Source organism: Canis lupus, chromosome 23 (genome assembly GCF_048164855.1).
Source record: "Canis lupus baileyi chromosome 23, mCanLup2.hap1, whole genome shotgun sequence".
NCBI classification, from domain to species: domain Eukaryota; kingdom Metazoa; phylum Chordata; class Mammalia; order Carnivora; family Canidae; genus Canis; species Canis lupus.
This window is the reverse complement of record NC_132860.1, coordinates 10,888,512-10,907,446: the sequence shown is the minus strand read 5'-3', so window position 1 is coordinate 10,907,446 and position 18,935 is coordinate 10,888,512. Positions and strand designations below refer to the sequence as shown.

The 18,935-nt window shown below is 35.3% G+C and overlaps 1 protein-coding gene across 6 annotated transcripts in view; it reads left to right on the top strand.

Moving 5' to 3' along the window:
* NUCB2 (nucleobindin 2) overlaps positions 1 to 18,733 on the top strand; it is a 49,716-nt gene extending 30,983 nt beyond the window's left edge. The window contains exons 6-14 of one of the 6 annotated variants that reach the window (XM_072793899.1): positions 4,886 to 4,989; positions 5,738 to 5,923; positions 6,108 to 6,198; positions 6,782 to 6,840; positions 6,932 to 7,024; positions 8,248 to 8,337; positions 17,672 to 17,842; positions 18,118 to 18,199; positions 18,620 to 18,733. In XM_072793899.1, coding sequence (XP_072650000.1) covers positions 4,886 to 4,989; positions 5,738 to 5,923; positions 6,108 to 6,198; positions 6,782 to 6,840; positions 6,932 to 7,024; positions 8,248 to 8,337; positions 17,672 to 17,842; positions 18,118 to 18,199; positions 18,620 to 18,627 — 884 coding nt within the window. In that variant the 3' untranslated portion in view covers positions 18,628 to 18,733. Of the gene's footprint in view, positions 1 to 4,885; positions 4,990 to 5,737; positions 5,924 to 6,107; positions 6,199 to 6,781; positions 6,841 to 6,931; positions 7,025 to 8,247; positions 8,338 to 17,671; positions 17,843 to 18,117; positions 18,208 to 18,584 lie in introns of those variants that run through there. The other 5 variants (XM_072793898.1, XM_072793902.1, XM_072793901.1 and 2 more) reach the window with 5 other exon arrangements.
* The last annotated feature ends 202 nt before the right edge of the window (positions 18,734 to 18,935 follow it).

Below are 18,935 nucleotides of genomic sequence, written 5' to 3'. Positions count from 1 at the left end.
TGAGAAGACATAACATCTTTTTGATACAGAGACTCAACATTATAAATGTGTCAATTTTCTCTAGGTCAATTTATGAATTTAACATGATCCAAATAAAAATATGTACTTTTTTTCCCTCGTGCTAGCCGAGCTAATTTTAAAGTTCACATGAAAAAGGAAACAAGCAGGAAAAACTATATGCCTCAAAAATGAACAATGAAGGACTAGGTAGCTATGTTAGTTATTAAAATACGTCACTGGGGATCCCCTGGGTGGCGCAGTGGTTTGGCGCCTGCCTTTGGCCCAGGGCGCGATCCTGGAGACCCGGGATCGAATCCCACATCAGGCTCCCGGTGCATGGAGCCTGCTTCTCCCTCTGCCTGTGTCTCTGCCTCTCTCTCTCTCTCTCTCTCTGTGACTATCATAAATAAATAAAAATTAAAAAAAAAAGATTAAAAAAAAATAAATAAAATACGTCACTAAGCCTCAGTCATTAGAACTGTATAGTTTTGACATATAAGTAGAGAGACCAGTGGAACTGAATAGAAATACCAGAAGTAAAAGTAAATACATTTAGAGTTTAGTTTGAATTAGAGGTGGTATCTCATTATTACTGGGATAAAGGTTTTTAAAAAGGATAATGTTAGTCCAATTGGGTAGCCATTTGGAAAAAAGTATAGTTAGAGCTCTAACTCATTTACATCAGAATAAGGACAAATGAAACATAGGTATCAGTATAGAAAATAATATCATAAAAGCACTAGATGGCAACATAGGTTTGTTTTATTATCTCAGAATGGCCTTTCTAATTATGAAACAAAATCAAGAAGCTAGTTTTGACAAGTGGGATACCCTTCAAGCTGGCTCCTGTGTCTTGGTGACAGGACCAAGACACTGGCATTAATAAACATCTGAATGTTTACTCTGGTGAATAGTGGTTCTTAAACTTTAGATTGCATATGAATCACCTGAGGAGCTAGTTATCCTGGAGACCCTGGATCAAGTCCCATGTCAGGCTCTCTGCATGGTGCCTGTTTCTCCCTCTGCCTGTGTCTCTGCCTCCCTCTCTCTCTCTATGTGTGTCTCTATGAATAAATAAAATAAAGTCTTTAAAAAAATTAAAAAAAATAAACATGTGCCTCTGGTCAGTGGATCATATTGGAGAAATGCTTATGTAGACATAGAAAACAACCAAATACTCATTATCCTGAGAAGAAGGATATCAATGAGAGGTAAACTGAGCACATACTCTACTTCTTCAGATGGTCAGACATAGAAGGTAGTTTCATCCTTAAGTCTGGGACTAAGGTATTTTGAAATTACTTTCCTCTCAGATAACCTCCAACTTTTCAATCTTGCCAATATTTTCTTTATTCCAAATAGGGGCTGAATTTCATTATCTAAAGAAAACTGATGCTTAGAAAACTTAGGAATAGTTTCTCATGTCAGAATTTATGAATTGAAATTTCTGATAATTTGAAGAAAGGCTTAAAGGATTGTTTTTATTTTTTGGTGTAATTTTTAAAGTAAGTAATATATTCACATGGTTGAAAACCAGAAACTATAGAAGGCATATAGCAAAAGTGCACTGATATTTTTGTACCTTATCAGTTCCCACTGCCCCAAACATGATTCTTCTATTTCTTCATTCTTGCAGAAGCAAATACAAATAAAAGTCCTTATTTTTCATCTTTTTATGCAAAAGGTAGCATGTAATACACATTCTGTGCTTTGTATTTTTCTTTTAACAACATACTTGAAGATCTTTCTGTATTAGTGCATAGAGACTGTCTTCACTAAAAAAATTTTTCTTATATAGCTGCATAGATTTCCATTATATGGATATGCCATAATTTATTTAATTAGGCCTCTGGTGATGGGTATTTGGGTTATTTCTAGCAAGCACTCTTGTATATACGTCACTATCTATCCATGTAAAATTATCTGTAGGATAAATTCCCCACAGAGAAACTGTATATATGTGTTTGTAATTTTGATAGATATTACCACCTCCACAGGTGTATCAATATATACTCTTACCAGCAATAATTTCTCACATTCTGCTAATAGTATGTATCTTCAAACTTTAAGACTTTTACCATTCTGTTAGATAGCATAATAGTATAGTTTTTTTTTAATAGTATAGTTTTAATATGCATTTCTCTTATTTTGAGTGAGGTTAAGTATCTTTTCATGTATTTCATTGTCATATCCTTTAGACCTGGGTCTTATAACAAATCTTTTCTTCATAAGTAGAATTTGTACAGTGCCATACAAAGAATTCAGCAAAATCTTAATTTAGCTAAATTTAGCAGTTTCTTACTTAATAGTATACAAAATATTCCAGGTTCATTTTGTACCTATCCTGCACCAGCCCTGGAGTGAGCTATTTCTCTAAGGATTCCTGGTTCTTTTTAGTGGGAAATGATATTACAGACCAAAGACTGGCACTAGGTGTGCTCATTACTTCTGGAATATATTTTCTTTTTTTTCTTTTTGAGATTTTATTTATTATTCATTTGAGAGAGAGAAAGAGAAAGGAGAGCATGAGCATGGGGGAGGGGCAGAGGCAGCGGGAGAGGGAGAAGCAGATCCCTACTAAGCAGGGAGCCCAACACAGGGCTCAATCCCAGCACCCTGAGATCATGATCTGAACCAAAGGCAGATGCTTAACCAACTAAGCCACCCAGGGGCTCTTTGAGTATATTATCTTATTGGCCTTTTCATTGGACAGAGATAGGAGATTTATGCATGTCTATATATATCAACATATATACATATACATACATTTTTATATGTATAAATGTATGTGCATGTACACATACATGCATGTACCTATATATGTACATGTTCATATTTTATTTTATATATATATATATATATATATATTTAAAGACTTTATTTATTCATAGAGACACAGAGACACAGGCAGAGAGAAGCAGGCTCCATGCAGAGAGCCTGACATGGGACTCGATCCAGGGTCTCCAGGATCACGCCCCGGGCTGCAGGCGGCGCTAAACCGCTGAGCCACCGGGGCTGCCCATGTTCATATTTTAGAAATAAGTTCACACAGATAATGCTAATTCTTACCTATTTCCAGAGATTTCTTTCTTGCCTTCCATGATTCCATTATTTGTACATTACCTTTTCCTAAATGAGAACTCTTTTAACAAATCAACACACGTACCTATTTTACTCAACTCTATAATCAAACTGAAATAGTCCAGACTCACTTTATCCATTTAACAATATACTGCAGCTTGTTTTTTTTTTTTTTTTTTTTTTTTTTTTAAGTAGGCTCCATGCTCAGCATGGAGCCCAAAGTGGGGCTTGAACTCACAACCCTGAGATCAAGACCTGAGCTCAGATCAAGAGTTAGAGGCTTGGGATCCCTGGGTGGCGCACTGGTTTAGCGCCTGCCTTTGGCGCGGGGCGGGATCCTGGAGACCCGGCATCGAATCCCACGTCGGGCTCCTGGTGCAAGGAGCCTACTTCTCCCTCTGCCTCTCTCTCTCTGATGACTATCATAAATAAAAAAAATAAAAGGCAAATTAAAAAAAAAAAAAAGAGTCAGAGGCTTAACCAACTGAGCTAACCAGGTGCCCCAAACTGTTTCTTTTTTTTTAATGATAGTAAGTTTTTTAAGTTTTATTATTTTTTTTCTAGATTTATTTATTTATATATTTATTCATGAGAGACACAGAGAGAGAGAAAGAAGCAGAGACACAGGCAGAGGGAGAAGCAGGCTCCATGCAGGGAGCCTGATGTGGGACTCGATCCTGGGTCTCCAGAATCAGGCCCTGGGCTGCAGGCAGTGCTAAACCCCTGAGCCACCTGGGCTGTCCCTGTAGCTTGTTTTAAAACAATTATTCAAAAGATAAACAATTGATATTTATTTAAAAATAAGTCCTAATCCAAGTGAATTTACCTGAATTAGAATTTTATTGTTCCATAAAGGATTCATTGGAGCAACATACAAAAAATTCCTTCACATAAATGTTAGAGCAATTCTTTTTAGAAATTCTATTTAGGGGGCACCTGGCTGGCTCAGGTGGAAGAGCATGGGACTCTTGATCTCGGGGCTGTGAGTTTAAGTCCCATGTTGGGTGTAGCACTTGCTTAAAAATAAAATATTAAAAAAAATTCTACTTAGGTCTTTTTTTAAAAGATTTTATTTATTTATTTGAGATAGAGTGCTTGCGCATGAGTGGGGGAGAGGGGCAGAGGGGCAAAGGGAGAAGCAGACTCCTTGCTGAGCAGGGAACCCGATGTGAGGCTCCATCCCAGGACCTTGGGAACAGACTGAGCTGCCCAGGTTTTTTTTTTTTTTTTTCCTAAAAATGTTTGTTTGTTTGTTTAAGAGAGAGAAAGCGCAAGAGAGCCCACAGGTGGGGAGAGTGGCATAATGAGAGAATCTCAAGCAGACTCCCCACTGAGTGTAGACCCTGAACTGCTCCATGTGGGGTTCAATCCCACCACCCATGAAATCATGAGCTGGGCCTAAACCAAGAGTCAGCTGCTTAACTGACTAAGTCATTCAGGCAACCCTCTATGTAGATCTTTGATGAGGGCAATATATTAGTTTATCTAATTAAAAGTAGGAAATACGGTAGTTTTACAATAATAAAGTTTTTACTTTTATTTATATTGATAATCAACTAGCCTTTTTAGAGATAATATTAATGTGTACATATTATATTGTATTCCTTTCTACATTCAAGGACATTACTTTTGCCTAGAATAACAATATGAAAAGAAAATATGAATGCTTAGTCTAAAATTTTGAATATTCTTATAAAATCCTATAGGAATAAAGATGAATACATAATTGTTCTTATGTATCACTTATATTAATGTTTCTAGCTTTTAATACTTTATCATTTACAGTTTACTCATTTTCTTTCAGATACAGGCATAGACCACCATGCTCTTCTAAAACAATTTGATCACCTAAACCACCTGAATCCTGACAAGTTTGAATCTACAGATTTAGATATGCTCATCAAAGCGGTGAGAATAATTCCAAAAAGTGTTGTCATTGTTGTGCCTTTGAGATTTTGTCATTTGAGAAGTAAATTCAGTGAAGTGGTAATATAACTTTTAGATACTCTCAAGAATATTTTTAAAGAGAGATAGGTTAATTCTTATTATTACAGATAATAATATGGACATAAAAATCTGTCACCCCTTGTCCACAATTCCAAAATCCAAAGCACTATAAAAGCTGAAACCTGGCTTCAGTTATAGTAAGACTATTCATAGTTTTTATTTGGCTTACATAATGTGAATATTCATAGACTTTGCTGAGGAAGCACTAATCTGATTATAAACTCTGCAAGGATATCATACAATATAGCATATTTGCTATATTCTCTTTCTACAATCTAGAACATTCTGGAACATATCTGGGCTCTGGGATTTTAGATAAGAGTTTATAGGCCTCTCATGTTGTACAACATGGAGTTACCCAACCAGATGTTGTAGCCTGGCCAGGAGTTTAGTGAAGTCGTTAGAAACCATTCTAGTTTTCTGTACTGTACAGATTTGATACAGTCCCTTCCTTCTTTTAAAAATCAATTTATATATTACTTATGAGGAACTTTCTAAAGTTGAGGCTTGCTCTGAACTATGAATTTATTTTAATGCCTACTTTCTGGACCTCCTGTACTACCTTCTGTTAGAGTATGCTGTATGCAAGAAAGCCCTTATTTATATTTTCAAATATTTCCTGTTATTTAGTTTAAATATTACATTATAGGCCACAAGTGATCTGGAACACTATGATAAGACTCGGCATGAAGAATTTAAAAAATATGAAATGATGAAGGAACATGAAAGGAGAGAGTATTTAAAAACACTGAATGAAGAAAAGAGAAAAGAAGAAGAATCTAGATTTGAAGAAATGAGGAAAAAGCATGAAAATCATCCCAAAGTTAATCATCCAGTAAGAATTATGACTTTAAGAAACATAATTAGATGAAGATACTTCTTTGTATCAGAATTTTATCATAAGCTATTAGTACTTTAGATTCTTAATTCTACAAAGTTTCTCAAATTTGTATTTTATTTTCAGTCTATATACATAGATTACATTTTGTTTTGAGCATTTTTTAAAAATTGATTCACAGGGAAGCAAAGATCAACTAAAAGAGGTATGGGAAGAGACTGATGGATTGGATCCTAATGACTTTGACCCCAAGACATTTTTCAAATTACATGGTAATAGATTTGATACAAATATTTATGTCTGCTGTTTGAAAGATTATAGTTGTCTTATTCTTAACTGATTTATGCCAAGGTGTGCTATTGAGTCCTATTGATAGTAAATGTTTGGCATTTTTCTCTAGAGTAATATAATAGTTTTTATTGTTAATCTGCAGCATAAAATACTTTAAGTCAGTGGCTGTGTCTTTTACCCAATTTTACTGTTTAGTCATTATGATTTATTGTAAGCTTCTCTGTAAACTGAAGGTATTTTTGTGACTAGCTAGGTTATATCTAACTCTTGTGCTATAACATTGAAATTTGCTTTTATTCCTATAGCATACTGTTTCACTTTATATTTTGAAAAACTGGTTAAGATATATTTTTCTAGAAAAACTAGTATGCATTATAAATAAGTAGTAAATTGTGTTGAGTTGGACTGATCTGAGGCTTCATAAAGGAGGAAACATTTTTCTGTACCATATGGATGCTTCATGTTAGTACCACTTCTGCAAGCCAGTTGTAAAGAGTTGTTTTTTAATAATTGATTTTCAAAGGCATTAAAATCAATTTTTGTATTTGTGACCTTTAACTTCAGATGTCAATAACGATGGCTTCCTGGATGAACAGGAATTAGAAGCCCTGTTTACTAAAGAGGTAAATAACTTCATTCAGTGTTCAGCGTTTTTGCTTTTCTCCTTCTATTATTTTCCTTTCTTTTATGTTTGTTTTAAACTTTTCCCTTTAGTTGGAAAAAGTATATGACCCCAAAAATGAGGAGGATGATATGGTAGAAATGGAGGAAGAACGGCTTAGAATGAGGGAACATGTAATGAATGAGGTATGTTTTAAAACTTTAAGATTATATGTTATTTCAATGGATTATTTAAGTCTTGCAATAAATCTTATCAGAAAGTGGAAAATAAATATAAAGAATAGTTATTTAATTGAATTTTGCATTTTTGATCCAGAATATCCAGTAGACTCCCTTAGTATAAATAAAATTATTTTGTAACTACCTTAAAACATTTTAAAATTTAAAAGGTTTTTATTTAAGAGATTAAGATACTGTTTCATGTCTTTTAGAAGTAAAAAATAATGTAGTCTAATATTCGATATTTTATTTTATTTTTATTTTTATTTTTTAAAATTTTTATTTATTGATGATAGTCACAGAGAGAGAGAGAGAAGCAGAGACACAGGCAGAGGGAGAAGCAGGCTCCATGCCTGACGTGGGACTCAATCCCGGGTCTCCAGGATCGCGCCCTGGGCCAAAGGCAGGCGCCAAACCGCTGTGCCACCCAGGGAGCCCATATTCGATATTTTAAAAGGCTGTATTTTTATTAAGAAAATCCAAAAAATCCAGTACCATAATGGTTTATAACAACTTATTTATTTCTCATTCACATTATTAAGCTGGGAACTTTGGTCATAGACATCAGAAGCTGGTAACTAAAGCCCACTGTTTTGCATCAGTGATTTTTTACCTGATATTTGAGCTACTGGTGATGAATTGGGATTTCTGTTGACTGCTTGCATCCAAGTGTCAAATGAATTTCTTTTACCATTTTGGAGTTCACTTTTGTAACAATGGCTGTAAGAGCCATTGAGGAGGATTGGGAGTGATTGTGAGCTTTAATTTTGATTTAGTTAGTTTTTAAGAAAAAAATATTGGGAGCATTTTAATGTAAACTCCTCTATTCTTGGCTAAAACAGTCCTCTTTCTGCAAAGGTTATTTTTCTTGGGATTATACATGATGTGGTTGAGAGAAGAAGATTGTAATAGTTTATCCAATCAGATCAGCAGACTCAAGCTTGGTAATCTTTCAGTATCAGGTATATAGATATTTCCCTGTATTTTCAAATCTGAATAATACGGAAGATAGCAATATCTATTTTCTGATTCTAATATAATGTTGAGTGTTCGATTTTCTTCCTCTCCATTTCTGTGGATGTTACTAGCCTTAATTGCTGTTTATTTGTGTAGTAGCATCTATTAGAAGAGAATTTCTAGTAATATGAGAGTTACTTTATCTTACATATACATTTTTTTTTTTAAATCAGGTTGATGCTAACAAAGACCGATTAGTGACTCTAGATGAGTTTTTGAAAGCTACAGAAAAAAAGGAATTCTTGGAGCCGGATAGCTGGGAGGTAATACCTACTTGAAATGGGATGTATGGTTCAAAAAATTCTACATTAGTTCATTCTACTTTTAACTTTCATTTCCCATTATGCTTGCATGTAGAGCCTTACTGTCTTGGCTTTTCAAAAAAAATGTCACAATAAAATAATGAACCTGATTTTTGGAAAGCTTGTGGCAACTGACATCTTATTTGTAATCACATTACATATAATTAGAAGTCTTTTTAAAATTTTACTTTTTCTAAGTGTAATATAACATACATTCTTGAAAATTAGAAATATAGATACATTGAAGGAATAAATTAGAAGTTACCTATAATTCTACCATCCAGAGGTAGAAACTTAATTTATATATTATGTTATACTAATTTGGAAATAGTTTGTATCTTTAGTATATGCATATATAGCATACAGTGTGTAGTGTGTATGTCCCATTGTTATTTTTATTTTATTTTATTTTAATTTATCTTATTTTAATTTCTTTTATTTTGTCATTTTAATTTATTTTAATTTATTTTATTTTATCTTATTTTATTTTAATTTATATTATTTTATTTTAATTAATTTATTTTATTTATATTTTATTTTATTTTATTTTATTTTAGAGAGAGAGAGAGAATGAGGAGAAGGAGCAGAAGTAGAGGGAGAATCTTAAGCAGGCTCCATGTCCAGAGAGGAGCCTGAGCAGGGCTGTTTCTCACCACCTTGAGTCATGACCTGAGCCAAAATCAAGAGTCAGATGCCTAACCCACTGAGCTACCCAAGCACCCCATCCCATTTTTAATTTACATATACATATAAACTCCTATCTATCTACCTATCTATCTATCCATCCTTTTAAAGATTTTATTTATTTGAGAGAGATAGAGAGAGCAAGAGAGCATGAGTGGTGGGAGAGGCAGAGGGAAAGGGAGAAAGCCAACCAGACTCCATGATGAATGTGGAGTCCAGCCCTATGTGCAGGGCTTAATCCCAGGACCCTAAGACCAAGACCTGAGCCAAAGTCAGATGCTTAACCAACTGAGCCACCAAGGTGCCCCATCCTATATATATATTATTAAAATGGTTTCATACTATATAAGTGTCTTTATATGTTTGGGAAATTCTGTGTTTTTAAGTGTTAACGATAGTTCATGATGCCATTCTTCAAAAAACAGAGTTTAGAAATGTCTCCTTAGCATGCAGTTATGTGATTGTAGTGTAATTTGTATAATCATTTGAACACGTGTAGACATTTGGGTCAATCTAATTTTTTTTTTTAAAGATTTTATTTATTTATTCATGAGAGACACAGAGACAGAGAGAGGCAGAGACACAGGCAGAGGGAGAAACAGGCCCCATGCAGAGAGCCCGATGTGGGACTCAATCCCGGGTCTCCAGGATCAGGCCCTGGGTCAAAGGCAGTCACTCAACCGCTGAGCCACCCGGGCTGCCCCAATCTAATTTTTTTACTGTAGTAATTAACACTACGATGACTCTCTACTTGTTCATACATTTTTGGGCATTGATAGTAACTCTCCTGGGATTAATTCCTAGAATAGATCCCTGGGTGGTGCAGCGGTTTGGCGCCTGCCTTTGGCCCAGGGCGCGATCCTGGAGACCCGGGATCGAATCCCATATCGGGCTCCCGGTGCATGGAGCCTGCTTCTCCCTCTGCCTGTGTCTCTGCCTCTCTCTCTCTGTGACTATCATAAATAAATAAATAAATAAATAAATTTTTAAAAAAAGAACTATTCTAAAGGTTTATGAATATTTTTAGTTTCTAAATATGTCTTGTCAAATTGCTCCAGAAAGGCATACCAGTTCATTCCATAGTTTACTGTAGATATACATTTTTATTTTTTTATTTTTTATTTTTTTAAAGACTTTATTCACAAGAGACACAGAGAAAGAGGCAGAGACATAGAGGGAGAAGCAGGCTCCCTGCAGGGAGCCTGATGTGGGATTCAATCCCAGGATCACACCTAGAGTTGAAGGCAGATGCTCAACCACTGAGCCACCAAGCGTCCCACATATACATTTAAATTTTATTTTTTAATTTTAAAATTTATTTTTTATATTTATTTATTTTTTATTGGAGTTCAATTTGCCAACATATAGCATAACACCCAGTGCTCATCCCATCAAGTGCCCCCCTCAGTGCCCGTCACCCAGTCACCCCATCCCCTGCCCATCTCCTTGTCTATCATCCCTTGTTCGTTTCCCAGAGTTAGGAGTCTCTCATGTTCTGTCTCCCTTTCTGATATTTCCCACTCATTTTTTCTCCTTTCCCCTTTATTCCCTTTCACTATTTTTTTATATTCCCCAAATGAATTAGACCATATAATGTTTGTCCTTCTCCGATTTACTTATTTCACTCAGCATAATACCCTCCAGTTCCATCCATGTCGAAGCAAATGGTGGGTATTTGTCATTTCTAATGGCGGAGTAATATTCCATTACATACATAAACCACATCTTCTTTATCCATTCATCTTTCGATGGACACCGAAGTTTCTTCCACAGTTTGCCTATTGTGGACATTGCTGCTAGAAACATCGGGGTGCAGGTGTCCCGGCATTTCACTGCATCTGTATCTTTGGGGTAAATCCCCAGCAGTGCAATTGCTGGGTCATAGGGAAGATCTATTTTTAAATCTTTGAGGAACCTCCACACAGTTTTCCAGAGTAGCTGCACCAGTTCACATTCCCAGCAACAGTGCAAGAGGGTTCCCCTTTCTCCACATCCTCTCCATCACTGGTTGTTTCCTGCCTTGTTAATTTTCCCTGTTCTCACTGGTGTGAGGTGGTATCTCATTGTGGTTTTGATTTATATTTCCCGGATGGCCAGTGATGCAGAGCATGTTGTCACGTGCTTGTTGGCCATGTCTATGTCTTCCTCTGTGAGATTTCTGTTCATGTCTTTTGCCCATTTCATGATTGGATTGTTTGTTTCTTTGTGTTGAGTTTAATAAGTTCTTTATAGATCTTGGAAACTAGTCCTTTATCTGATACATCATTTGCAAATATCTTCTCCCATTCTGTAGGTTGTCTTTGAGTTTTGTTGACTGTATCCTTTGCTGTGCAAAAGCTTCTTACCTTGATGAAGTCCCAATAGTTCATTTTTGCTTTTGTTTCTCTTGCCTTCATGGATGTATCTTGCAAGAAGTTACTGTGTCCAAGTTCAAAAAGGGTGTTGCGTGTGTTTTCCTCTCGGATTTTGATGGAATCACATTTAGATCTTTCATCCATTTTGAGTTTATCTTTGTGTCTGGTGTAAGAGAATGGTCTAGTTTCATTCTTCTGCACATGGCTGTCCAATTTTCCCAGCACCATTTATTGAAGAGACTGTCTTTTTTCCAGTGGATAGTCTTTCCTCTTTTGTCGAATATTAGTTGACCATGAAGTTGAGGGTCCACTTCTGGATTCTCTATTCTGTTCCATTGATCTATGTGTCTGTTTTTGTGCCAGTACCACACTGTCTTGATGACCACAGCTTTGTAGTACAACCTGAAATCTGGCATTGTGATGCCCCCAGCTATGGTTTTCTTTTTTAATATTCCCCTGGCTATTTGGGGTCTTTTCTGATTCCACACAAATCTTAATTTGTTCCAACTCTCTGAAGAAAGTCCATGGTATTTTGATAGGGATTGCTTTAAATGTGTAAATTGCCCTGGGTAGCATTGACATTTTCACAATATTAATTCTGCCAATCCATGAGCATGGAATATTTTTCCATCTCTTTGTGTCTTCCTCAATTTCTTTCAGAAGTGTTCTATAGTTTTTAGGGTATAGATCCTTTACCTCTTTGGTTAGGTTTATTCCTAGGTATCTTATGCTTTGGGGTGCAATTATAAATGGGATTGACTCCTTAATTTCTCTTTCTTCAGTCTCATTGTTAGTGTATAGAAATGCCACTGACTTCTGGGCATTGATTTTGTATCCTGCCACACTGCCAAATTGCTGTATGAGTTCTAGTAATTTTGGGGGAGTCTTTTGGGTTTTCTATGTAGAGTGTCATGTCATCTGTGAGGAGGGAGAGTTTGACTTCTTCTTTGCCAGTTTGAATGCCTTTTATTTCTTTTAGTTGCCTGATTGCTGAGGCTAGGACTTCTAGGACTATGTTGAATAGCAGTGGTGAGAGTGGACATCTCTGTCATGTTCCTGATCTTAGGGGAAAGCTCCCAGTGTTTCCCCATTGAGAATGATACTTGCTGTGGGCTTTTTGTAGATGGCTTTTAAGATGCTGAGGAATGTTCCCTCTATCCCTACACTCTGAAGAGTTTTGATCAGGAATGGATGCTGTATTTTGTCAAATGCTTTCTCTGCATCTATCGGGAGGATCATATGGTTCTTGTTTTTTCTCTTGCTGATATGATCAATCACATTGATTGCTTTACGAGTGTTGAACCAGCCTTGCATCCCGGGGATAAATCCCACTTGATCATGTGAATAATCTTCTTCTTCTTTTTTTTTTTTTTTTTGTGAATAATCTTCTTAATGTATTGTTGGATCCTTTTTTTCTTTTTTTTTAAAGATTTTAATTTATTTATTCATAGAGACAGACAGAGAGAGAGAGGCAGAGACACAGGCAGAGGGAGAAGCAGGCACCATGCAGGGAGCCTGACGTGGGACTCGATCCGGGGGTCCCTGGGATCACGCCCTGGGCCGCAGGCAGCGCTAAACCACTGCGCCACTGGGGCTGCTCTGTATTGTTGGATCCTATTGGCTAGTATCTTGTTGAGAATTTTTGCATCCATGTTCAGCAGGGATATTGGTCTATAATTTTCCTTTTTGGTGGGGTCTTTGTCTGGTTTTGTAATTAAGGTGATGTTGGCCTCATAGAACGAATTTGGAAGTATTCCATCTCTTTCTATTTTTCCGAACAGCTTTAGTGGAATAGGTACGGTTTCTTCTTTAAGCGTTTGATAGAATTCCCCAGGGAAGCCATCTGGCCCTGGACTTTTGTGTCTTGGGAGGTTTTTGATGACTGCTTCAATTTCATCCCTGTTTATTGGCCTGTTCAGGTTTTCTATTTCTTCCTGTTCCAGTTTTGGTAGTTTGTGGTTTTCCAGGATTGTGTCCATCTCTTCTAGATTGCCTAATTTATTGGCATATAGCCAATAACATAGCATAAATATGTTTTTATTTTTATTTTTTATTTATTTTTTTATTTTTTTATAATATGTTTTTAAAATTGTTTGTATTTCCTTGGTGTTGGTGGTGATCTCTCCTTTCTCATTCATGATTTTATTAATTTGAGTCTTTTCTCTCTTCTTTTTAATGAGGCTGGCTAATGGTTTACCTATCTTATTAATTCTTTCAAAGAACCAACTCCTGGTTTTATTAATCTGTTCCACAGTTCTTCTGGTCTCTATTTCATTGAGTTCTGCTCGAATCTTTATTAACTCTCTTCTTCTGCTGGGTGTAGGATCTATTTGCTATTTTTTCTCCAGCTCCTTTAGGTGCAAGGTTAGCTTTTGTATTTGAGTTCTTTCCAGTTTTTGGATGGATGCTTGTGTTGCGATGTATTTCCCCCTCAGGACTGCTTTTGCTGTATCCCAAAGATTTTGAACGGTTGTATCTTCATTCTCATTAGTTTCCATGAATCTTTTTAATTCTTCTCTAATTTCCTGGTTGACCCTTTCGTCTTTTAGCAGGATAGTCCTTAACCTCCACGTGTTTGAAATCCTTCCAAACTTCTTGTGATTTAGTTCTAATTTCAAGGCATTATGGTCTGAAAATATGCAGGGGACAATCCCAATCTTTTGGTATCGGTTAAGACCTGATTTGTGACCCAGTACCACATACACATTTTTAAAAGAATAGTTGAGAGGTAGCAGCCAGAAGAGAGTGAAAAAAAAAAAAAAGTCATTTTCTATACAAAATATAAAAGATGACCATTTCAATTAGATTTTTTTCTCTTTTTTTCAATTAGATTTTTAATTGTCCAAAAAATAGTTTGAGATAGGGTAGCTGACTGTCCCAGTGTAGCCAAGACTAGGAGTTTCATGGGATGTGGAAGTTTTTGGTGCTAAAATGAGCACAGTCCCAGGACGACAGTGTATCACCTTAGTTTGAGGTTAAAGAGGTCAGCTTTTTTTGTCATTTTTTTTCTAATATTTGTAATATTTTTGGGCTTTGGTGAAGAAGAAGAATGCTAAGGTATTTGAACATGCATTCCCATTATTGCTTCTGGTGAACTAGATCAGTAGACAATTATGTACTATTTTTCATTTTTAAAAAGATTTTATTTATTTATGAGAGACACAGAGAGAGAGGCAAAGACACGGGCTGAGTGAGAAGCAGGCTCCATGCTGGGAGCCCGATGTCAGACTTGAACCTGGAATTCAGGGATCATGCCCTGAGCCAAAGGCAGGCGCTCAACCGCTGAGCCACTCAGGCGTCCCTACACTATTTTTCATTTTAACATAATTTTAGATTTACAAAAAAGTTATAAGAATATTCAAGGAATTCCTGAATACCCTTCCCCCAGATTTCCCATTTTATTGTAGTTATTTTCTCTCTGTTTTTAATCTGTATGTGTGTATATTATATATAACATACATAATTTTTTGGGGAGTAAGTTGCACCTGATGCTGCTTTAACCTTAAACACTTGAGTGTGTATTTTTTGCAAACAAGGATTTATCTTGCATAATCACAGTAAAATTATTTATGGCTACACACATAATACTCTTTTCCAGTCTCTTGACTTTACTGAGATTTTTGTTAATTTTCCTAATACTGTCCTTTATAGCAGAAGAAAATCCAGGATCATAATCTGAATTTAGTTGTAATGTTTTCTTAGTCTCCTTTAATCTACAACAGTTCCTGAGTCTTTGTGTCGCATGGCATTCATATTTAAAAGGAATACAAGCCAATTATTTTGTAGAATATCCCTCAGTTTGAGTCAATCTGCTGTTTCCTCAGGATTCCTACTTTTGGTAGGAGTACCACCAAAGTGACGCTGAGAGCATCATATCATGAAGCATATGTTGCTGGTTATTCTCATAACTGGCAATGTTAATTTTGATTATTTGGTTAAGATGGTATCTACTAGGTTTCCTCACTGTTTTCTCTTTTGTAATTTAAATAGTATCTTGTCTAACCTCCCATACTGCCAGAATCACTCAACGGTATTTCTAAATACAAAAATATTTCTAAATACTATTTGTAAGAATTACTTTGGTAGTTTAACTGTTTTCTCAGGGCTAGACATCCATTCTTTTACTATTGGTTTTAGAAAGACAGTGCTGCTATAAATATGTTTTTATATAAAGCTTTTTATGTGTTTAGGGTTATTTTATAGGATAGATTCTCAGGGACACCTGGGTGGCTCAGCGGTTTGGTGCCTGCCCCTCTCTCTCTCTGTGTGTCTTTCATGAATAAATTAAAAAAAAAAAAAGATAGATTCTCAATGTAGCACTACCAAGACCAAGGGAGTCTTTTTAGGGCAGTTGATATATTTTGTGAAAGTATTTTTTGAAAGAATTGTACCAATTTACATTACCAACATTACCACTGTTTTTTTTTTAAAAAAAGGGAGTCTTTGAGGGTATACTTTGAGATTCATTATCTACTAATTTTAGCATGCATTGATGATCGTAGCCAGAATTAATTATTACAATGTCTGTTGACAAATGGTGATTTTCTACTCATTATTCCTTCTTCATTTATTAGTTGTCTTTCTACAGCAAGGGAAAGTTATCTCTTCCCCCATTTCTGTTTGAGTGTAGGTTCATGGCTTCTTATTTTATTCAGTAAGCTTTAATCCTTAGTATCATTATTTACATTTTTTTTTCATTATTTACTTTGATGTTCAAATCACCCCAGATTTGGCTAGTGAGAATTTCTTCAAACTGGCTTTTTTTTTTTTTTTAAAGATTTAATTTATTTATTCATGAGAGACATAGAGAAAGGCAGAGGGAGAAGCAGGCTCCATTCCATGCAGGGAGCCTGACGTGGGACTCCATTCTCGGTCTCCAGGACCACCCCCTGGGCTGAAGGCAGCGCTAAACTGCTGAGCCACTTGGGCTGCCCTCAAACTGGCTTTTGTATCCTTTTGGCATGTTACCTATTCTTTGAGTACTTCCTTATTTTTTAGCATAATAAGATGTTCAAGGATCATCTTGTTCTTTCTCCATCCCACCTCTGGAATCAGCCATTTTTCTGAGGAGCATTGGTTCCTTTTAGGGAGATTGTTATCACACTAGAATCTAGACACTGGATGTGTTCCTTGCTATCAGAGTGTCTTTGCTTCTGGCTTTGTCAGATAACAGAGTTGGGTAATTTAAAAACATTTAAAAGTGTGAGTATATATATATTTATATTTGTATTATGTATATATATGTGTGTGTGCATGTATTACATACACAGATACACTTACATTCATATTCATCTTGATATATTTAGACATCAATATATATTAAAACTTAATGAGCTCATTAAGGCTCCTGGGTGGCTTAATTGGTTAGGCATCTACCTTTGGCTCAGGTCATAATCCCAGGGTCTTGTGATTGAGCCCCATGTGGGGCTCCCTGCTCATTGGAAGGTCTGCCTCTCCCTCTCCCTCTGCTGTCCCCCCTCCCGCTGTGCTCTCTCTCTCAAATAAATAAATAAAATCTTAAACAAACAAACAAACAAACATAATGAGTTCACATTGATACCTCCTTAAATTTCAGTTCAATGCCTCCAATTTCAGTACAACATTCTATTTCTCCCTCTTTCTATATTTCAGATGGAAACTGACTCCTATTTTCCACAGTATTATTCCACTTATTTCCTCAATCCTAGGGTGTACCATGTTTCAGGTTGCTAAACACTGCAAAATAAGAATTTATTATTTGTTTAGATCACCGTTGTTTTTAGCCTGAGCATATAGTCTGAGTACTATAATCAAAAGTTTCTTGAGTTCTTTTTTTCCTTTCTCCTTTCTGTTTTATTCACTTAAAATAAAAGTATAATTTATTTTCTTATGTTTATACTCAATTTGGGGAGTTTTCCTATCCTTCTGGATATTTTTTTGAGTATGTGAAACACAGACATGTTTCTAAAAATCAAACCTGCACAAAAAAGGTGTATTCAGAGAAGTGTGATTTTCTTTCCCCCTGGCATTCTCTCTGTCCTTTCTACCCAGTTCTCTTTGTTGTTCTTTAGGTAGCCTTGAGTTTTTCCTTTTGTTCAAATAAATACATAAATATGTATTTTCTTATTTCCCCTTTCTTACCGAAAAAGTATAGTACTATGGATACACTTGTACTTTGTTAATTGAAGAATTTTTTTTTTAAATTGTAGAATTTTAAGGCTGAATCAAACCTTGTTGTGTATCCAAGATTATTCTTGCCTTATTTTTTTTTCTTTTAGACAATGGATCAGCAACAGTTCTTCACAGAGGAAGAACTGAAAGAATATGAAAATCTTATCTCTTTACAAGAAAATGAACTTAAGAAAAAGGCAGATGAACTTCAGAAACAAAAGGAAGAGCTACAGCGTCAGCATGACCAACTTGAGGCTCAGAAGCAAGAGTATCATCAGGTGGTATTTTATAAAGTGATTGTGGCATTAAAAAGAATTTTAGGTACTTAGCTAAAAGCAAAGTGTTTTTATAATATAATATTTCAATGTACTATTAGCTATAGTATTTTAAATTTAAGTATTTTTAAAACTGCTTTGTTGAATATTAATCTAATTTTAGGGTTTGAATATCTCATTCTAGAAAAACAATTTTCACTTAGTTTGTTGCAATTTGTCAAAGGTTACGAGAAAATAAAAGAATACTTACTTTTAAGATGTTCTTTTCCCATTTATAGGTTGTACAGCAGATGGAACAAAAAAAATTAGAACAAGAAATTCCTCCATCAGGGCCTGGTGGAAAATTGAAGTTTGAGCCACGTATGTAACTTTGTGTTTTTGTTGTTGTTGTTGTTTGAGGAAATTAAAAAAATTGAAGAAATTGAAATCTACATTTATTACAGATATAATTTCAAATCATTAATACCTATGGTATTTTCTATATATTTGTAGAAATAGCACCACTGGTACTACAGAAAAATGAAAAACTTTCTAAGATGTCTATGCATCAGCACATTGCAAAAGCTGTGTAATTTGATAGCTACATTTATGGTGAAATAAATTATTTCAACATTATTCACAATTGTTTCTAATCAGTTAATATTGTCAGAGAACATGATTTTTTAATTGTAATCTATGTTTAGCTAAGTGTATTTTAAAAATGCTTTATATTTACGTGTGTGTGTGTGTGTGTGTGTGTGTGAAGCTTCAGAATGAGAGCATATTTTTTTTTTCAAACAGTCATTTAAAGTCCGAAGACCACCAGAACTTGGAAGAAAACTGTTAAATCAGCATCTGTGTCATCTTTTTACCACCCTTCCTTTTTTTCCTGCTCAATAAATATTTTAAATCATATATGGAATAAAGGAAGATATTTTGTAAATGAGAACACATCTTTTAAGGACATGGATATTGAAGGATTGAAGCCCACCAGAACCAGGAAGAATATAAACTCAGTGTCTGCTCTCACTCTCATACCTCTCTTCCTTTTTATTTGCTCTCCTTTAATGATTTAATTAAGTAGCCATAATTATGCCATAATTTAATGGAACTTACT